At 45.8% G+C, this 17,993-nt stretch overlaps 1 protein-coding gene across 4 annotated transcripts in view; it reads right to left on the bottom strand.

The window, feature by feature from the left end:
- Nucleotides 1-17,993, bottom strand: part of Tws (protein phosphatase 2 regulatory subunit tws) — a 42,683-nt gene that overhangs the window by 2,255 nt on the left and 22,435 nt on the right. For 2 of the 4 annotated variants that reach the window (XM_076439595.1, XM_076439596.1), the window contains exons 2-9: nt 11,312-11,624; nt 2,694-2,759; nt 2,516-2,613; nt 1,858-2,136; nt 1,229-1,406; nt 754-1,088; nt 452-667; nt 152-319 (exon numbers count right to left, since the gene is read on the bottom strand). In XM_076439595.1, the coding sequence (XP_076295710.1) occupies nt 167-319; nt 452-667; nt 754-1,088; nt 1,229-1,406; nt 1,858-2,136; nt 2,516-2,613; nt 2,694-2,759; nt 11,312-11,396 (1,410 nt within the window). In that variant the 5' untranslated portion in view covers nt 11,397-11,624 and the 3' untranslated portion in view covers nt 152-166. Of the gene's footprint in view, nt 1-151; nt 320-451; nt 668-753; nt 1,089-1,228; nt 1,407-1,857; nt 2,137-2,515; nt 2,614-2,693; nt 2,760-3,427; nt 7,354-11,311; nt 11,625-17,993 lie in introns of those variants that run through there. The other 2 variants (XM_076439597.1, XM_076439598.1) reach the window with 2 other exon arrangements.

The raw sequence follows: 17,993 nt of genomic DNA, 5'->3' as shown, positions 1-17,993 counted from the left end.
ATGTAAAGTATGGTCAAACGAAAAGATTGAATTTCATAATAACACCAAATTTCGTTTATATAGAAGTCTCAATTGTATTCTGCATTTGTCTGGGAACTTTCTGAACGCGCATGCTTCTTTCCGCGTTCTACAGAGTCTCTGATGAACGTACTTGCATACAAATGTGCTAGAGTTTGTCTTGGAATAGGAAGAGGTTGTTCGTAGCAGCCACGGCTACGACATTTTCAGATGGATGCCATGCGGTGTGCAGTATCTTCTTATTAAAATCCAGGCAGTCGACGCTAATTTCATCTTTCTTTCGTTTTCCACCGGTACATACCTTTCGAGCAATTTATATGAACATAAATGGTTGCATTACGCATTCCACAGAAAATCGAGATGCAACCAAGGGCTTCCCGGGTTGCACCACGATTTGCTACACCTTGCACATGTTCAGACGATTGATACCAACCTTGCGCGGTTTTAGAAGTGTTCTTGGTCTGGCAATGTCACGTGCTGCTTCCAACGTAAGATCACGCTTGGTTGTACGATCGAATACTCTAAAGAAATTGTTGTACGAGCCCGTCATGATGGCGGAATCGTTGCCGCTCCAACAACATTCGAACTTGTCAAAGATACAATCATTCTCGTATAGCGAACATAACTTTGATCTTAGGTATTCATGTACCTGTAACAATGCAATCTAATGAGTTATCTGGGTCTTTTTTTCCGCGGCCAGTGATTCGAATATTCGGTACTAGATAATCGACGTACAGGGTAACATTCAACAGGCTTCGTTTCCATTTGCAAGTCCCACACTTTCACACTGAGGTAGTCTCTACTGATCATATATCTTCCTGAATTACTAAGCTTTACATCACTTATACTCGAGATTATCTCCGAGAAAAAACTTCTATTTGTTGGGTCCTCCGGCTCCTCGAACAGCTTACTGTGTTGGTCGCATAGCGCAGCAGATCTCATGTCACAAAGTCTAATCGTTCCTTTGCTACTACTGTATACCAGAATATTACATTCCGCCGGATGGAACTCCGCGGCGGTTATAACTTCTGTTAATTCCTCCATATTAGTTGGCTTAATGTCTACTATATCTGTATACCGAATGGTTAGGAAAAGCACAGGCGTATTATACGTGTACGAGTCCACGCCGCCCGACGGGCGAACGCGACTAACAAAGAAACAAGAAAATCGTACCGAGAAAAAACGATTACATGAGACAGAAAAAGGATACTATAACTCTGGTCTGTGACCTCAAGATTCCAAAGATTAATTCTGAGGTCATCAGCACTGAGGTATGTCTCCTGATCACTGTTAACGCTTATACTGTTTATATGATAGGTGTGCGCATTGGCAAATATTCTTCTCGGTGATGCTTCCACCATTAGCTCCATTGGTTTTATGGTCGGTACCTGTGCGATTCAACGGATAAACATAAAATGTAAACGTGTCTCGCTCAATGGAACATTTACAAGGATTATGAATAGTTTACATTGTCGCGATGCCAGAGTCTGGTAATGTTATGTACATATTTGAACTCCACGACCATAGCTCTATTGTAAGCATTTTTGTTAGAAATATTAGGTCATCCCTCTAAGTCGTGACGTTTCTTATCACGCTTTCTGTATATAAATGTCTGTATTTCGTTTAGGCGATCTTCTTGTGTCTTTTAAGAACCGCGTGCTGTATGAACTTGGAAAGGGCAAATAAAATGGAACTTATTACACCAGAAAAAAACGGCGCGACCTAAGATGGGACGACCTAATGCAATGCCGCGCGGAGCACTCTACCATTTACATAGCGTTTCAGAACGAAGAATGCGGCTGTAAATGAACGCAGCCTTTTCTTCTGTTCAACACTCACCCTTAAGGAAGTGATACATGCCGGATCGCGAACCGTGCCGTTGTCTTCCTTCGTGTTATACCCTTCCACTCTCTTATCCCGCTCGCTCACCTTCCACAATTTGATCGTTTTATCGTTTGTGGAAAGTAGAAAGTGTGCAGGATTTTTCCTCTTTAGCCACCTAATTTTATTTATTTTTTCTTCTATCTCTAACGATTTCAGGTAATCGAACTCGGGTTCGTGACTCTGGAAGGTGCTGTATACATTGTATTCACCCCTCCGAGGTATACTGTTTTTACTCTATGGAAACGACAAACAATAATTCCTCAATTATTCCACGTTTCCGTCTCGTTATCGAGATTTTTCGTTTACATTCATCGAAGCCATTCAACTCGATTAGATTCTTTACATTGTGCTCAGCGATTATCTTTAGAACTTTTCTAAAGATAGAGAAATGCAATGTACATATGAAAGCTGGCAGTAATCCAATACCACAGTATAAACACAATTTTTATTCAAACGACATGTTTCTGTTTATTCGAACATGCAAGAATCAGCATACTCTAGGCGAGTGTACTGTGTCAATACAAAAAAATCTGTTCCATATTCATGTGTATAAGGCCAGATCGGAATTGATTTTTGCAAATGTCATTTATGTATAGAGGCAACGGTAACTTACAATGGGGTCTCTTTGAAAAATAACAACCCGCCCTCCTTTGTCCCCTGTCGCAAGGAGATCTCCATCGTGGTTAAATTCTACGCACGAGATTATATCGGCTGAAACAAGACAGAACAACACGGGTTACAATGATCTGCTGAATCGACAAGATAAAAAGCAAGCCGGAGATGTAACTCACCTTCGGTGGCATCGTCTTCCAATGTTCCTTTCACCTGCGAGAAACACCACTGTATGTCGCCATTGCCTGTAACAGAAACACTGTACCGCTGACCATCAATCCAGACAGAAACCGGACTCGGAGCTAATGTGAGCTGGGATAGAAGCGGAGTGACTAGTCCCCGACAAAACGGAATTACATCCTGCGTTAGTTTTTCTGACTTGCGACGTGCTCATACAGAATAATATCTGCGGAGGAGATCAAGAACCGATAACGCTCGTCGTCCGAGCGACACTGTTCTCGGCGAGCAGAGAACGGCCGGGTTCGTGGTGTGCATAGGCAAAAAAGCGATGCGCAAAACTCCGCTCCGAACGAGTATAATTTGGCCGGCGTTCGCGTATGTACACGATCGCCGAAAAGCGTTGCGAATCAATACAAAGGGATATTACGTTCGTCTCGAAAGTTAGGATACAAGGGAGAAAGGTGCGAGAGGCGGGTAAGGGTGCCGCGTGTGTGCACCTGCAGGCCACGGGAAACAACGTGGGACAGCAGCGGGGTTCTATCGGTGCGTGTAGCTGGCGAGTAATGGAAAAGCGTGGTCTCCGGGCTGCTTCGTACAAAGAGAAATAGAAATAGAGAGAGACAGAGAGAAAAGATCGAAAGAACGCGTAGGAGCGAGCGAGAGGAGAGAACGAGGAGGGGAAAAGTGCGAAACGGGACCTGTAGAACGGGAGAAAAGGTAAATGCAAGCCTACTTGAAGTTCCGGCGCAATCCATCGTGCTTCTAGGCCGTCGCCACCGCCGGCGCCGTTGCTGTCGCAGTCGACGTCGCCGTGGCCGGCGACGGGCGCATCTGGCCCCGCGCACGGCAAGTATCCAGAGTGTGGGTACGGGTGATTATATTTGAGGATGCGGAATTGACGAAGAAGAACCGTTGCGTGTGTACCGAGAGCGCTGCGGATATACCCGTGAACCCGTGGATATAGTGTATCTGGGTCAAGGTTCAGATTGCGGCGGCCAGCAGGAGCGACGCACCGTCCCGTACTTTATCGTGATCGTATCGTTATGTTCGTCGGTTCGGTTCGGTTCGGTTCTCGGTTCTCAGTCCGTAGCGTTTCGTTTCGCACGTTCCTATCGCGTGCGGATAGCAATGCACACGGGATGCCGAACGGTGCCAGACACACTCTCGCTCTCACCTTATCACGCTTACTTACCGGCCATCTCGCACATCAGACACTATCGCGGTCAGAGAGATATTTCGCACGCGCGAGCTTACAACTCCCGGTGCGAGGTCCAATATACACCGCGGTCTACCACTCGACCAGAGACACACGACACACACGCGCGCGGCGCCCCACGCCGGCCACCACGGACCAGGCAGAATCCTCACGATTTAACAGGACACTTCCCCCGAATCAATCCTGGTTTTAGCCTGTCACATATTCGTCCGTCTAGCCCGCCATCGAACTGAACGCGTACACCGAGGTTTCAATGGCGGAATTCACGAACGCATAACCGCACAACACTACTATGCCGTGACGTCACACCGCAGCTAGGTCTCGCTGGCTCCACGAGAACCGCCATCTTGCACGCGAAAACCGACCGCCGGCGATGCCTCACGAGCCGACGCGATCGGGGGCGAACCTGTCCACCCGCGAAATTTGAACGCCAATTTTCAATCCACACTCGACGAACTGGTTTTCTTCTACTTTTCGCACAGACCATCTTATGCGCTCATTATCAACTGATATATTATCATTAGACTGCGGATCTTTATAAAAAATAAAAATTGTCTGCACCGATTGCAAGGAATAGAAACTAATGTGAATGTTATTTCTTTCCTTAATGATTTTAATAGAGGAGAATATTTTGACATCTTTAAAAATTTTCCAACAAGTTTGAATTTTGCATAAAGATCCCCAGTCTAATTATCATAAACTATTTCATTTCGCTTGTGTATACTAGTTTCCTTTAGGGGATGAATTGTCATTGTCCTTTATATTCAACAGATTAACCCTTAGCACTCGGAATTGCTGTACCATTATTCAAAATATTGCTTGCATTATTAAATACGTTGGCATCTAATCAATTACTACATATTTAAGTACTGTATGAGGTACTATATCAATTTCAAATCCATAAAATGAAGAAATCTTTAATTTTCGAGTTCAAATAGCTCCGACTGCAAAGGGTTGAGATACAAAAGGAATCGGGCACGAACTGTTGCACTGAGTTTGTTTTCCGGTTTCTTTGTTATACCTTAACCCCTCGACCCTTGCGCAGGGAATCAAAATGTATGCATAATTCAAAGCTAAAAAATTTGATCTTGCCACGTGACGCATACTTATGCGCCAGGATCGCAGTTTCCGCAGTAAAATGAAATGAACGTTACCTAAAAGCTCCGTCAGTTTCTCGTGCAGGTCCTCCAGGGAGGAAAACAGGGGCACGTTCCTGGATCGCGCAAAACTCTGAGTCGAGCGAAAGTCGGTCGTCGACCGATCCATTTTCGACGAGGCTGAACCGGCTCCGACTCGAAATGAGCTCGTTATCCTTTTTCGATTTCTGGCCGTGACCTCCGATCGAAGTATCGCGCGATACGTCGTCGAACTGTAGAATGCGTGACTCGCCTCGAGCGCGTTCGCGAACGGCGAAAAGTCTCATTGTCTCGCTTTAAACAGATCTCGCCGATACATTCTCGATACGGACCCGACGTCCGGTGAGCATTCAACGTCAACCCTTTCGATGGTGAATGCCTTCGATAAACGAGCTGCGAGCATTCTTCTAAAATATTTCACCGCTAAACTAGTACTTTTATCGCGTCGGGTAAAACGAGTTTGAGAACTGGACGCGCGGTGCCGTTTATAAAACGCGCGATCAAATTAGTTATTAATGGCAGGGTGTGCCATTCGTCGGAATGCACGCCCACGGCTCGGAAAACCTCCGGCAACAATTACGCCCGCAGGGATACGGCAAAGACGTTATCATCGATTTTCAATTTCACCGGGAACACATGTCTCGAATCAGCTAGCGATCCTCCTACGCTCGACGATCACCCGCTCATCGATCGCCCCAGACCGTTTTTCCGAAACACGAATTTCCTGTACGATTACCGAGCTGGAAGTATCCTTTCCGGACCTGTTAACCCCTTACGATTTATTTAACAGATAATTCGAATTCTCCTGACTCTTGTCATTGCCTAGAAGGAAAGGGAAATTCCCGTTCATCCAAAATATATTTTTACTACAACCTATTAAGTGAAGCAAATGTTACAAAAATTATTGTTACGATCAACTTTGTCTTTCCTATGCTATCAAATAAGTTGTTTTGATTTCGCGCGACTTTAATGGGCATTGGCGTGGCACTCTATGTGTTAAAGAAGCGAACGGACGGTTGCGTTGTTTGTACACGGTTGCGTTGTTTGTACACGGTCGCGTTGTCTAACAACGTTAAGTGTGCACATCGCGAAAGCAGCTTTTCGGACAACATGATACACCTACGTTTACTCGAATGCTTATGTATCGATAATAGGAATGTATGTTTGGAATCTCCGTCGTGAATCTGCCTCGACTTGGTAAGGCAAATGGGTTACGTCGTAGTAAAACGACACGGAGGATTCGAGGCTGGGATTCAAGATCGAGTGGAAGAATTGAAGCCCGACGAGTCCTTGGGCCAAGAGGACTGTAGGGCGCAGTTTTGTCGAAACAGCTGATTCCGATTCCGATCACGACGAGAGAGGAAACGAGGGCCTTCGTACGTGACCCGGTCTTCCGACTGATTTTTCGAGCGGACGAAAGTCGCGAGGCGAGTCGCACCGCACGCACTCTAATTGATTAATTGATCGCCTTTCCGACTCGACCGGCTCCCCCATCCCTCCGCCAGCCCCGTCTGTCAACAAACGATCGATTTTTCTGTCGTTCCAATCGACCGGGACAATTAACGTGGACAGATCAAACAAACGAACGCGAAGAAGTGGCGCGATTGTTTGTTGCGCGGCACGGAACCGCGTACGATAGAGGACACCGTCTCGAACTGGTACGGGACTGCACGGGAACCAGTTCGAACGACGCGAAACTCTCGTTGCACGAACGCGTTAGAGGCTCCGCGTTAATCAGTTCGCTCTAACGAGTCTGCACACCAGACGTTCGCAGTGTTCACCTCGCTGAAATGTTTGCAGTCGCAAAAAGCACGCCAATGGAAACGGAGAGAGAGAGAAAAAAAGGCTGCGGAGAAGAGCGACGTTCGACTCGTTAGCAAACCAGCGTGCAACAAACGGAAACTTCCTTCGTCTCTCTTTTCTTCTCTTTCGGCTCGAAACGACGCTTAGAACCGGTCCAAGCGGAATTTCGAGGGACTTCGCGGCCACTCGAGATCGATCTTCCACTGTCAATACACAGGGCCTATTTGTTTGGCAAACTCGCCGCGATACTATCGTTAACCCCTTGCGATATGATATCGTGTCCCACGAGGAAGATTGCCATCTACGAAATATTCTCCGCCGCAAGGGAATAGAGAAGCGTTACTTTTCTTCCGGGAAGTTTAATCACCGTAGCGGAGAGCTCCGGCTCGCGCCTAATTGATCAACCACTAAATCCGGATAACTTCTTTGAAATTGGACTAAACGACCTCACGTTTCCAGTTTCTCGTCGTTTAGTGCAATCTTGACGCAGCTATCCTGATTCAAAGAGGATTTCATCAATTACCCGAGTCACTATAGATCGCCGCAAAGCTTGAATACTGCGGATCTTCGTGCAAAATAATAATTGTACAGGGCAAGAGTTGGGCAGTAATTAATTACATGAGTATTTAATTACATCTTCAATTGCATGTGCAAAAGTGGACTATAATTATAATAAGGAAACGGTTAAATGGTCCGAAACATAAAAATTAGTGGTTTAACAGAACAATTACACTGAAGTAATTGTTAGACTCGACTACAATTACTGTAATCGTGTTAAGTAATTGCAATGTGCTCCTTTCACAATTACTGGTTGAGCCAAAGTAATTGCAATTACCAATTACAATTACATGTAATTATAATTGTATTTCTGCAATTTCAAATTACAGTAATTGGTAAGTAATTGTAATTGTAATCGAAATTACATTTTGCCCATCTCTGTACGGGTTAAATGTACCTATAACTGCGGTATTTTTTCACAATGAGATTAAAATACGTAAAAATCAATATCTTGCCCTGAATTTTGTACAATTCTATGAGAAACATCGAAACTTTTTGACAAACATTGACGTCCGAGTACAACAGTCTGCTGGATGGTCCGGAAAGTTTGAATTCGTCGGAGAGCGCCGTTGATCGTCGGTAGGGAGGTTCTTTTTACGGCGGAGGCGAGTTTGCCAGGTTCCCGGATCGTTACCTCTGAATAATAGAGGTAACTCGACGTCCGAACGCGAAAAACCGTCTCGAATTCGGAACTCGCGTGCCTTGGATTCCTGGCTCGTCCGTGGTGAATCGATCGGATCGCGGGTCCGGCATCGGCGAAGCCCCTCAAGAAGTGTCTTCGACCCGTGGAAACGCAGCCGTGCGCCAGTCAAACACGGCCGATCGATAACGAACCTTTCGGGGCTTGGAACGATCCCCGAAATAACTGTTAACACATTATCTACCGATGATTATTCTACAATTTTTGAGGTTCCGTAACCCATAGCTGGAGGATTTTCTCACAGATCCTTCAACGGAAACCTCAATCGTGAACCATCAACTCACCCTCAATGACGTAATCTAATAGTTTTCGATTATTATGTAAAAGAAGATTTTTAAGCTTCCTTTTGGTTCGGCACATAACGTGTTAACAATCATTACTAGACTGCGGACTTTAATCGTGATAACAACGAGAGGACGAACACATTATTTTCAACTCACTGAAATAATTAATGGAAAAATGAGATCTGGCTTCTGTTTGTTGCAGCTAACCAAGTGAACTGAGTTGCATAACGATCTTGAAGCACCGTTGGTTTAGTTATGGTCCCTGTATCGATTATCGATCTAATTATTGATGAAGAGGCACCCGCCACCGATTTCTATGACCTTCGAATACGTTCTCAGGATTAACATTCTACGCTCATATCGCTCGATCTTGGTTTTTCGAGATATTTGCAAAAATGTATTCGATATTGCACAGAGTGCAAAAGAGAGGATGATAAAATTAGTTTTGAAATTCGCCGCGTTCACGTGGTCTAGTATTTACACGAAGTAGAATCGGTAGGTCAAAATCAGACGTACCACACACACAAACGAGCCAAATAAAAGAATATTATTCCGCTTTATTGACTTGCTTTTGCATGTAGGATCACCACACGTTACATCGAATGTTTAGCACATGTTTGTATGTATTGGTTTGGAGCTCCCAGCTGAAACCTTTACTTGGTTATACACAACTACAACGAGTCGAGCCGGTAGAGACAAACAAAACAAGTCATTTTGATCGTTTCTTTCGTTCAAGCGTAACTGTCGCTCAGTTTCGAAATACGCAGATGAATATATTTAACAGTACATTTGATAACTGTTTTATGCACTAGGTTATTACCGTGTCTATGGGAGGATCTACCATAAAATGCGGGCCCGGTCATGGAGCAATGTTCATCTACTACTCACTGCCGAGATTAGCCTGACTGCTGCTGCTTCCCTCGACTGGATCATGGTCTTCGACTACAGGCGCAGTCTCTTCTAGGATGCTGCGTCTTCGGCACCTGATACGAGCTCCCGGTTTCATCCTGATAGATCACGATACTCGGGAACCGTTTTTCTCCGATGAACGGTTACGACAACATAGTGTTGCTGGCACGTGACACCGGGTCCCCGCGAGTTTACCAACTGATCACCTAACCGCGAACGATCCGCGGCTCCCTTTGCCGATAGCGATGTCCACAAAATTTGCGAACCCGCAGCAACCGAGCAGGACAAATTTTACAAGGTGCTACAGGCGCCTATTATTCTCCCTAATTTCCCTTTAAAATTTCAACTCGACCGTGTAGTACTCGCAATAATGCAGTTCCGTGTTCCGTACATTGTTTATAACAAGTTCCCAAGGTCTCCGTAATTTTCAGCAGTCTACTGTAACGTAACCATACAGACTTAAAAGATTGTACAGTGATTGCAGTCGCGTAGCATTGCATGAAACATCCTGTAGATCTGCTCATTCACATCTCGAGGAACTTTCGACCGAGACGCTTCGAAGAAAAAAAAATTTACGACACCCGATTCGAACGCTCGAGACCTGTTATCCAACGACGGTCAATTTACAACTCGTTACGCGTATCGTAAAAGGTTTCAACTGGTGCATGTGCATGCCTAAGTGTATGTATACATAATGCGAAGAGCGCGGTCACCCCTGCAGACAGGCAACCGGTTCGACACGCGTGTACACAGCGCACGGCGCAGCGAAATCCCAGGCGCCATCAAATTTCGCCCGCCAGTCTTGAACCTCGCTGCCGTCCCTGCGAGTCAAGGATTTCTGGACGGGGGATTAGAACACCGAGAAGCCTTGAGACTTATCCGAGTCAGATAACCAATTGTTTGCGTTGGAAATAATATATTTGCCCGAGGCAGAGACTGTTGCACGATACCGGGCTCGGGCAATCTTTATTTGAAAACAACAATGAAAAGTAAATCATCTGCAAATGCTTTCTCATCTGTGATAACATTCGCGCAGGTCGGTCTTTCAATTTGTGGCTGAATGATGCAACGAGCCGGAGGAGAATGACTCCCTTTTTCAAATAAACGGAGACGCAATTCTTCTTATGTTCAAGATAACACCGAACACGTCAACAAATCGAAATGTTTATTTGACAATCGGTTACGAGTCTTCAGCACTCCCAGCGCTAACCTAGCCGCCTTAAAAATTCAATAAAATCGACGAAATTTATTGAACTGAATATACAGGGTGCGGCCGAATAACATGTACTAGCGGGCATGAGGTGGTTCCTTATGAAAAAATAAGAACAAAATATGGAATAAAATTTTTTCATTTAAAGCTTAGTTTTCGAGAAAATCGGGTTTGAAAATCCTATTCGTACGTATGCTGTTACGGCTAAAGTTACGGTTCGTCGAGCCGTAAACAATTTTATTCCATATTTTGTTCTTATTTTTTCATAAGGAACCACCTCGTGCCCGTTAGTGCATGTTATTCGGCTGCACGCTGTATATTAACGCTAAAATTCATCTATAAATTCGGACAAATAATCGATAACGTTCCTTCTGCCTCGCTCAAGAAGATTTCAGTAATAGGTAGTCATAGAAACAGTCGGATGTTATTCTAGAAACGCACGGAAGAGTATTCAAGAATGTTTTAGAACGAAACAAAAAGACGTGCGACAAGATGGATGGACGTGCACGACTCGGTATGCAGAGTACGTAGATAAAAATAAAGGACGACCAGTCAACGAATGAAAATTTGTGTTAAACGTTTCATGCAAACGATGCCAGAGCCGGCGACGATAAATAACATTCTTAACTATTCGAGGGGTGCTCTCGCGGTGGCTGTCGGTCGTTCGAGGGTTAATAAATCGTGTCAAGGGACTAGCGGTAGAAAATGGCAGGTCGTGGAAGAAGGAGAAGGGGGTGTCTGGCGGAGAGGGTGAAAGAAGAGGGTGAGAAGAAAAAAGAAAAAAAGGAAAATAGAACTCACCGACTCTCTTGTTCACGGCGGTATTGATCATGGAGCCAAGCTTGGTGAGGCTGGACTGCCTCATGATGTTGGAGGGGCTCTTCATCCGTTTGGACGGTGGTACCGGAAGCGGGGCGGTCTTGGACCTTGCCAGGATGGCACCGTTCCGGCAGCTTCCGTTTGGACTGGAGCCGGGGGGCCGCTGGGGCGGTGCCCCCCATAGACCCACCACCCCTGCGTGACGCGTGGTGGTATCTCGGGAACTTCAATTATTCTCCACCTGTTAACCTCGTGACCGTTCCCGACCGGTGCCTCCACCTTCGATTCGATGCCACTGGAACAGAGGTGGGCATTATTTGGCGAAAAAGTTATTTGAAATACTATTTAATATTTTAGATTTTATTTTGCTTAAAGAAAATAGTATTTTATTTGAACAATCTGAACCTCGAAATAAAATACTTCTATTTGAACAATCTGAACCTCAAAATAAAATATTTCTATTTTAACAATTTCATCCACAAAATAAAATATGTCTATTTTAATAATCTGAAACACAAAATAGAATATTTTATTTTTTGCGTCGTTATATACCTAATACTTTCAGAAATTGCATTACTTATTTAATATTTCTTATTTTAGCAACAATTTAAAGAAGAAATGGTACTTAACATAAGAAAATATATCATATGCCACATTTTCGTTTTATTTTTTTGTTTGACTATTCGCATACAAGGTGGAGCGTTCCAAATTGGAATCTGTTAGGGTGCTCCTTCGAGGACACAGAATCAGTCCAGCAAAGCTAAAAAGTCTCTCAACTGGAGCAGAGGATGAAATAGCTGTGTTGTATTTTAAAGATAATGTTTTCATGTATTTGTACTTTGCAATACTTTCAATTCGTGTATCACTATCGCTCAAATATTGAAATAATTCTAATTCTGCAATGTTTGTATGACTGATATCATTTGTTTCTTTTTCCATAAAGGAAAAAAAGTCATCTACTTCTTTGTTTTGTGAAAGTAATTGAGGTCATGACTCTGAATCTGGATTTGCTATCTGTTTCAAAGCATTTACATAATACGGTTTCTTTGATAAAAGTACGTTTTTATTCATTTATGTCTTTCGGAATCCATCGTAATTTCCATTTTGAATGGCTAACAGTAGCAATTATATAGTCGCTTGCGTGTTCAGAAAAATGAAGTTTCAAGGTTCGCAATATCTATTGAATGCGAACCATTATTTTGAGCAATAATATTTAAAATTGAAATTGAAAATAAAGACAAAGTCCAAATATTTTCAATATTCTTCAAATAAAATACTAGTTTCAAATACTATTTTCAAAAATTATTGCATCAAATATAATATTTTATTTTCAAAAATTACTCCATCAAACAAAATATTTTATTTTCAAAGTTGTACAGATGCTGTAAAATAAAGGGGATTATTTACTATTTACTATTTAAAATCCTATTTTCCCCAGCTCTGCACTGGAACACAATCAAACGATAGTGCGTGCTCGGTCAGATCGTGACGGTATCAACTCTTACAGGGATTACACCTCCCATCCCTCTTACAACGCTGCGTTTCGATCGCGAGGATTTCCCCCGTGATTCAAACGCTTCCACCTGTTGGACCGATCCGATGATCTCCCGTGAAAATCCTCTTTGCGAGCAGCCTCAAGAACGCGTAAAAACGTGTACAGGCTGCTCCAAAGATACTGGCGCGTTGGCAAACCCGGTTGTAAAAGTAAAAGTACTACAATAGCGTTCCGTTATATTTTTAGTCAGCCCCGCTCCTCTTCCACGATTCACGAGTCAGTGCCTTGAGCTTGACACGGATCAAGAATAAATTGTACGAGGAACAGGTGCGTTGCCGTGATCTTCGAAGCGCCCTGTACCCGAGGGCTGAAGGTCCATGGTCTCTTTTGATCTGTTTCAAGCGCGATATCGCAGCCGTGAAAGCGGTGCTCGAGCGACGCGTATGAATGCGTTCGCGTTCGCGGGTGTGGGGGGTGTGCACTCCCGGAGACTGTTGTTCGACGTGCAAATGCATAAATATCGTCGGAGGACCGGGAGAAAGACTGAAAAGGGGGCAACAGGTAGCCGACGCACGGTGGAAGGGCGACGCGGAACACGCACAGGTTCAAAGATCCCGCTGCGTCGACGCCAATCTACGATTCAGTTCCGTTGCCGCTCGAAGGGGCTGCGATTCATCGTGCGACCAATTGTTAATGTTGACATGCTCGTAATAAACACATTTCATAATAAAGATAATCGATTGAATGAAGCTTCGGTACGTCTGCTGTGTAATTTGTAAGGTTCGGCGACGGTCCCAGCCGTTTCCAGGGGATTACCGTTATCAACGAACACAGTGTCCACACGGTCATGATCGAAAGGAGGTCGAGGGGCGAGGAAGCGGAGGGACGTCCGATCGATCGGTGAGTCACGGGTCTCGTCATCCTCGAATATTTACAGTTTCATTTGCGAGCGACAAGTGTTTACGGGCATTGTGCCGGTTCGCCGCGATCGGTGCCATCGCATCCAAGGTGCGTGGTCGTCAGGTGCACGGGCGTTAAAGAGGAAGGCAAAGAATGCGCCGAATAAACAGCCGCGCGGACGATTTGAATCGCAAATCGCGACCTTGTCCGGAAGAACGTTCAAAACACAGAAAGAGAGAAAGAGAGATCAGTTCCGATATATGTACGTAAGCGGAGGCCGATCCACCTGGCCTCGGATAAGCGACAGCCTCGATGCAATCCTGGCCGGATTATCGGTGCTCCGTGCATCACGCGACCCGCGATCGACTTAATCCATCGGAATCGACTGGCGCGATCGAGCCGTCCGTCGATGGAAATTGAAATTCTGTTAATACCAGTCATCGATTTGCGACCTCATCGTAATCGACGACAGCCAGTGTCGGGCAAGAGATTGTTACCTAATGGATGCCACGATGTAACCTAGCTACCCCGCATTTGAATACCTGCTTCGAGCTTTTTAATTAGAGACGATGATTCCTGCCGATGTTCTCGCTGATCGGCGGTTGTTAGTGAAGGTACCGTGCAATTTTTAATTGGACTTGCTTCTTGAACAGTTTTTCGAGATAAATTAGGTCGGTAGACCTTCGAGAAATTCTCATTTAATACCAACGAAGATTTTTATCCGAGAACGAAGTTCCTTTTTAGTTCGAAAGTGACCTCATCGGCGTCTCCTGCTGAAAATTAGCTACTCGACGACGCAGAGTTGGTTCCCAGCTGAAAGAGGACAGCTTGATCATCGTGAATATAGGGTTCTAGAGCAACGAGAGAGTTAAACAAGGAGCAGAGAGGAACCTGCATCGCCGTTAACGCAGATTTGTAGGCAGCCGCGTTAATCGCGGTTCGTCGTGTAAAATTAGCCACCGAAGGGTGAAATTGCCATGCATCGGAGAGAGCATCGATGTTTCAGAGTGGCGCACTCGCAGCGAAGTAGCAGCCGCTTTATCTGCCGGCGTGTAAACAGCGGTTTCCGGGGCACGACGCGTGTTCGAGAGAGAGAGAGAGGATGATAATGAAAGCGTTTCGAATTCGCGTTGTTTGATCATCGAGAGACCGATGCTCGTGTCGGTGCGGTACGTGACACGCTCGCGAATAACAAAAGACCCGTGTGGCCTCTGCCTCTGCTCCTATGCCTCAGCCGTTGCTGCACGAACAGTAATCCAGAGTAGTCGCGTGTGCCGGCGGCCGACACACGTATCGTTCGCATAAATTACGTCGTAATCGGATTACGTTCCGCGAAGCTGGTGTAAGCGGCCAGGCTATTGGTCGCATCGCCTCTTACTGCGTACATATTTACCGCGTTCATGCTGGCGCGCAACTTCGGGCCAGTTTGTTCACGTGGTCGCTGTGATAAAGCTGATCGTTCGGCACGATGACGCGCGTGCACGCAGACCCCGACCGTTAATACCTTTGTTTTTCACCGGGAGGATTCCTCGTTAATGAGGCTACCAGTTGCGTCTCGCGAACCAATCATCAAAACGATCATCCATTCCGGGACCATTTGGCCTCTCGCAAATCATCCAACGCGATTCTACTCCGCTCTTCTATCGGAAAATTAACCTAGGTACCTTCTAGTTCAAGGAGATCCGAGTTCAGCTACAACATTCTTTTTCATATAAATGATAGACGAGAGCTATTTCGCACCTTGATGGATCAACACCTGTCCCGATAGGGTTCGAAGAACGATTGCGGGCCGACTCGATCAGCCCCGGAGTCCGCTCTCCGCGCGCTGAAACGAACGCAGCGGAATTAATGTGCCTTCAGGAATGGAGCAAGGTTAAATCTTTACCGCTAATCACTACTGCCGGTTAATCTCGCAATTTAAACGCGCTGGAGGTCACCGAATGCAATTTGCTGGCGGCGCAGATCAAATTCTCACGTTAAACGATCCTCCCCCCCGTCTCTCAGGAATCGCGACGCGCCACGGCGGCTGCGAACTTCTTTGTCCTGTTTCAACGAGGAGACGGTGTACCTGGATGACGGGGGATGGAAATCGTTCAATCCGGCCACTGGGGGAACGAAGCTCTTCAACAATTCTACAATTCATCCTTTTTACAAAGCACTTTCACGAATTACCGTGTCAGACTCTGATTCTGCTCGTTGACCCAGTGCTCGATCTATCGGCTATTTTTATGCATTTACAATTCCCAAATCGCCGAGTGCGCGAATCATTGAAATTGTTCAAGCGAGGAAGAAATTTCTATTTGGCTCCGCGCTTCCTTTTCCTTAATTTCCCAACTGTGAATCAACCACCACGTCCGGAGACGTTATTTGTTATCCCGAAGAATGACGGGGGGTAATTTGTTTGTAAATTGCCAGCTAGGTTCCCCTTACAGGTCGGGCAACGGCGATTAATTCTCGGGAAAGGGGTAAGTAAGATTCGCTCATGAATTATACGAGCTTGGAATTTTTGTGCGTGGTTGAGGGATGCCCGAAGAGGGTCGGACAAGGGAAAATTCGGTGGCAACGTGTTCCGAGGACAGTCTCGCGACTATGGATTCGGGAAGAGGGGTGGCTACAGACTGACGGCAGTCTGTTGAACCGGCACCGAGCTCTGCACACCGGTGGCTGGAGGTCGCTGGCGTCTGGCCAGAGGATTTTCCGAGTGCTCCTCAAGCCCGAAAATTCCTTTTGCGTGCGAGACGAGAGTACGCAGCGTCTCCTTCGAGTTCAACGTACTCAGTTCAGGGTGGTTGGGCCACGCGGACGGTAACGATCGAATCGAGACAGTCTTCGACACCCCTCGCCTTCGATACAAGTCGCTGCATTCGTGGATTCTCCCCTGGAAAATATTCTTCTAGTCCGCAGAGAGAACGAGAATCCTTTCTGCGACTCTACTATAAATACAACGAACATAGTTTCGAGCGTAGCTTTTATCACCGTACTCTAATTGCAAGGCGATCGTCAAGATGACGGACAATAGAACGAGGAAGCGCGCTGTCCGCAAGATAATCGTCGATGCTTCGCGTTCGAGTTAAATGGACAGCCCTCGAGAGCACGCGAGGAGAACTCCCCTAATTGCGTGACAATTAGCCCTTCCGGACAGACGTCGTCGAACGGCGACGCGACGCTTGGCTCGTTACGGCGATGAATGTTGCGTGAAATAGATTCTCAAACAGCAGCTAAAATTGTTTTGCATTTCACCCACTCTTTACATCTTTGCACGACCGTCCCATTTTTAGAAGTTACTTTATATATAAATTCTCATTCTTGCGAAAACCGAGTGAGTCCTCGTTTTGAAAATCCAATTCTTCTAATATTATTAGTCGCACTAATTGACAAGTTCGCAGACGTCATAGATGCGCGGAGAGCGACTCGCCAGGTAATGAAATTTTTCTTGGGGAGCGTCGCGACACGCGACAGAAGACTAGTTACAGATTAAGTAATTGCGGGATGATCACCGGAGGGAGAAGACATTTCTCGCCCGAGGTCGGGGACGCGTGTCTCCCTCTCTCCCCTTTTATATCTTGATTAAAAATCCACGCCGCGGAAGAATGGCGGGCGACGACAGCTCTGACGAGAGGGATTCTCTCACTCTCTCTCTCCGAAAAGTCTGTAAACAAAAGACACTCTAACCTCCGCGCCACGGCCTGCACAGTCGTTCGACCGTGACGCAAAACGAATACATACCCGGTTTTCTCATCGGCGGCGGTGAACCCGTCACGATCAATAATCGCGCATGCACGCGGTTTAACCTTTCGCCGTGCCACTTTAATTATTGCCCGTGACGAGAGCTTGATCCCGTCAAGAATCCGATCAACGTTTTTGCTCAGCGACTGTACTACGCTTCCTTTCTTCCTGGCTCGCTGATACACGCGGATCCCCACTGTCACAGTGCGGAACATCACCACTTTTTCTTCCTACACAAATCCCTGTTCCCCGCTGTCTCTCTCCGTGTCTCGTTTCTCATTCTGTCGAGATGCAATCGCGCACCGTAACCAACTTTCCGGTTGGTGCTTCAAGCTCGTTACCGTTCGGTATTTTCCGGAGGATTTTTCTAATCGAATCGCCAGTCAATATCTCGTCACTAGACTTGGGATTTGATGCATTCATCACCGGAAATTTACGAGCTCCGTTCGCAGTCGTCTTTCACGAAACACGCGCGAGCTCCGGACTCGAGAGCAACGTAATACGTTTACGCGTTAATAATCACCATTGAAACGTAACTGTTAA

The sequence above is a fragment of the Lasioglossum baleicum genome, chromosome 15 (genome assembly GCF_051020765.1).
Source record: "Lasioglossum baleicum chromosome 15, iyLasBale1, whole genome shotgun sequence".
In the NCBI taxonomy this organism is placed as follows: domain Eukaryota; kingdom Metazoa; phylum Arthropoda; class Insecta; order Hymenoptera; family Halictidae; genus Lasioglossum; species Lasioglossum baleicum.
The sequence above is the reverse complement of the archived record's forward strand: the minus strand, read 5'-3'. Positions and strand labels throughout refer to the sequence as shown.